Raw genomic sequence first — 2154 nt, forward strand, 5'->3', positions numbered from 1 at the left:
CAGAGTTTAATTATAGAGGGTTTTTATTTTAAGTAATAGAGGTTTTGGACTCCGAGGGGAAGGGAACATAAAATTTTATGAATTTATAGAGGTTATTACGTTATCGAGGTTTAAGTTATCAAGGTTCTACTGTACCTATAGGCAAAATCAAGCAAGCATATTTTATTTTAATAAATGAACAGGTTTTTTCGTACGAGCATTGTAGTATTTTGACCAGAAGCAGCAATTCAATTAATAGTTTGGTTGTATTTTTATTTATTTTTAAAATTCTGGATGGAACATAGACATTTTATTGTGCAAAACCATTCGTATTAATATTATAATATTTTGGCATGTTGTTTAAATTGTAATTTTTGATTATTAATGGAAGAGTAAATTCCTTTATTTTTTTTCAGACGGTGGTAAGCGACTTTGTTTTCGGTACTATGGAGGTTCTACTTTGGACTGTGTGGCACAAACTGAACCGCTTGTTCTTAAAGAGCCGGTAGACAGATTTAAGAATTTTATAAAAATCAAACCAAAAGTAAAATGCCAGGGAATACAAAACGACGGATTTCAAGATGACGTTTCCATACCGGCCTTAAAATTATCAAATTCCTTAGAAGAATTGAGTACAGGTTGTAGTAGCGAAATTTTAGGTAACGATTTAGGAGTAAAAAAGAAATTATCGCAAACTTTAAGGCGTTCAGAAAGTACAAATGGCGGTGGCAAGAAAAAAAATCGTCCAAAAGAACCACAAGTTTCAAGTAAGGAATATTATCAAATTTGGATGGCATCGTCAGCCCTTCCTAAAGTCAACGGAACATCCTCAGCAAACGAAGATAATGAAGAACCGGCGCCACCGTTACCACCGAGATCGTTACATAAACCTCTCGAAAGAACTTGTGCTGTGCCGTTTGTACCACCCACCGTTCTTCGTTCAAATAAACCTAAAACAAATGTACAAAAACCTGAGGACGCTTTCAATTTTGAACTAATCGATACAGATGAAATTAACGATGCATCTCCAGACGATTACGAAAAGATGGAGAACGGCGTTTTGATAAATTTCAAGCAAACCAAGCCTTTCATTCCAAACGGGAATAGTCTAGTCGATAAAGATAATTACATCACTACTGTATTTGCAAAAACGAAAGGAAAGCGTAACAAACCTGGTCCTTCAACCCATTCAGACATGGAATCTAAAAGTAGTCATAGTTCAGTTTCAACGACACATAGTGATAGTTCTTTAGAAGGATCGCCTTCAAGAAACAGTGATTTAGCATCTAGCTATTTAGTTATGAAACCCCATAAACCACTCTCTCGTCAAATTTCTCCGAAATGGACACAACCCCATGATACTCCCAAGCATACATCTCATCACAGTTCTGTAGTACGTCAAACCCCATGCCATGTGATGACTTCTCCCGTTAGTTGTAGTTCTGAATTTGCCAAAATGAAAATTGAACCCGTGATAAATGGTGGTGTTAAACTAGGTGCCTTATTAAATGATGAGCTAGTCTGCCCTCCGACTCCAACGCATCACCCTAAGGTTAATAGAACTAATGGGGGACTACATCCACCGTCGCTTAAATCTAGTCATGAAGAAACTCAACATTCCAAAGATAGTAGAGAAAATATTGAAAAGGTATGTTATTAATTAATTTTCCTTATAGAAAATGCAATAGTTTTGGAAATGAAGAGAGTAGTATTAAGGATATATTTATAATAAATTGATATTGCATTGGAAAGGTACCGTGTCGTTAAAGCAGGTAAAATAAATTTAATTAAAACAAAAAGCAAGTAAAAACTGATTTGATTGTAAAGCTCGCCTATCGTGCGAGCGACTCGGTTTCGATTCCCGCCCGATGCAATACTTTTTTTCTTGTGTTAGGTAAAATGTGGTCGAATATCAACCACAGACTATTTCTAATAATAATAATTAGTAGATAATTTTATCTATTTTCTGTTAGTAACTATCGTTCTCAATATGCGTGTATGTAGGTGTATGCTGGTTCCATTGAAAAAAGATTTCACTTTTATTTAAAAAAAAGACAATCAACAATTATTTTGTAATGACGTGCTGAATATTTAAATAAAAGCACATACAAAGTGACTGGTGGAGGTGCCAGACAAACTTTGAAGTCTATATTTTGGTAATCAGTTTTATATTAC

General features: G+C 34.7%; 1 protein-coding gene across 1 annotated transcript in view; it reads left to right on the top strand.

Moving 5' to 3' along the window:
- The window catches only part of LOC112905468, a 4627-nt gene that overhangs the window by 882 nt on the left and 1591 nt on the right, over window positions 1-2154 (top strand). The window contains exon 2 of the mRNA XM_025977980.1: window positions 396-1627. Coding sequence (XP_025833765.1) covers window positions 396-1627 — 1232 coding nt within the window. The remainder of the gene's footprint in view (window positions 1-395; window positions 1628-2154) is intronic.

Source organism: Agrilus planipennis, unplaced genomic scaffold (genome assembly GCF_000699045.2).
Source record: "Agrilus planipennis isolate EAB-ADULT unplaced genomic scaffold, Apla_2.0 scaffold516, whole genome shotgun sequence".
NCBI classification, from domain to species: Eukaryota; Metazoa; Arthropoda; class Insecta; order Coleoptera; family Buprestidae; genus Agrilus; species Agrilus planipennis.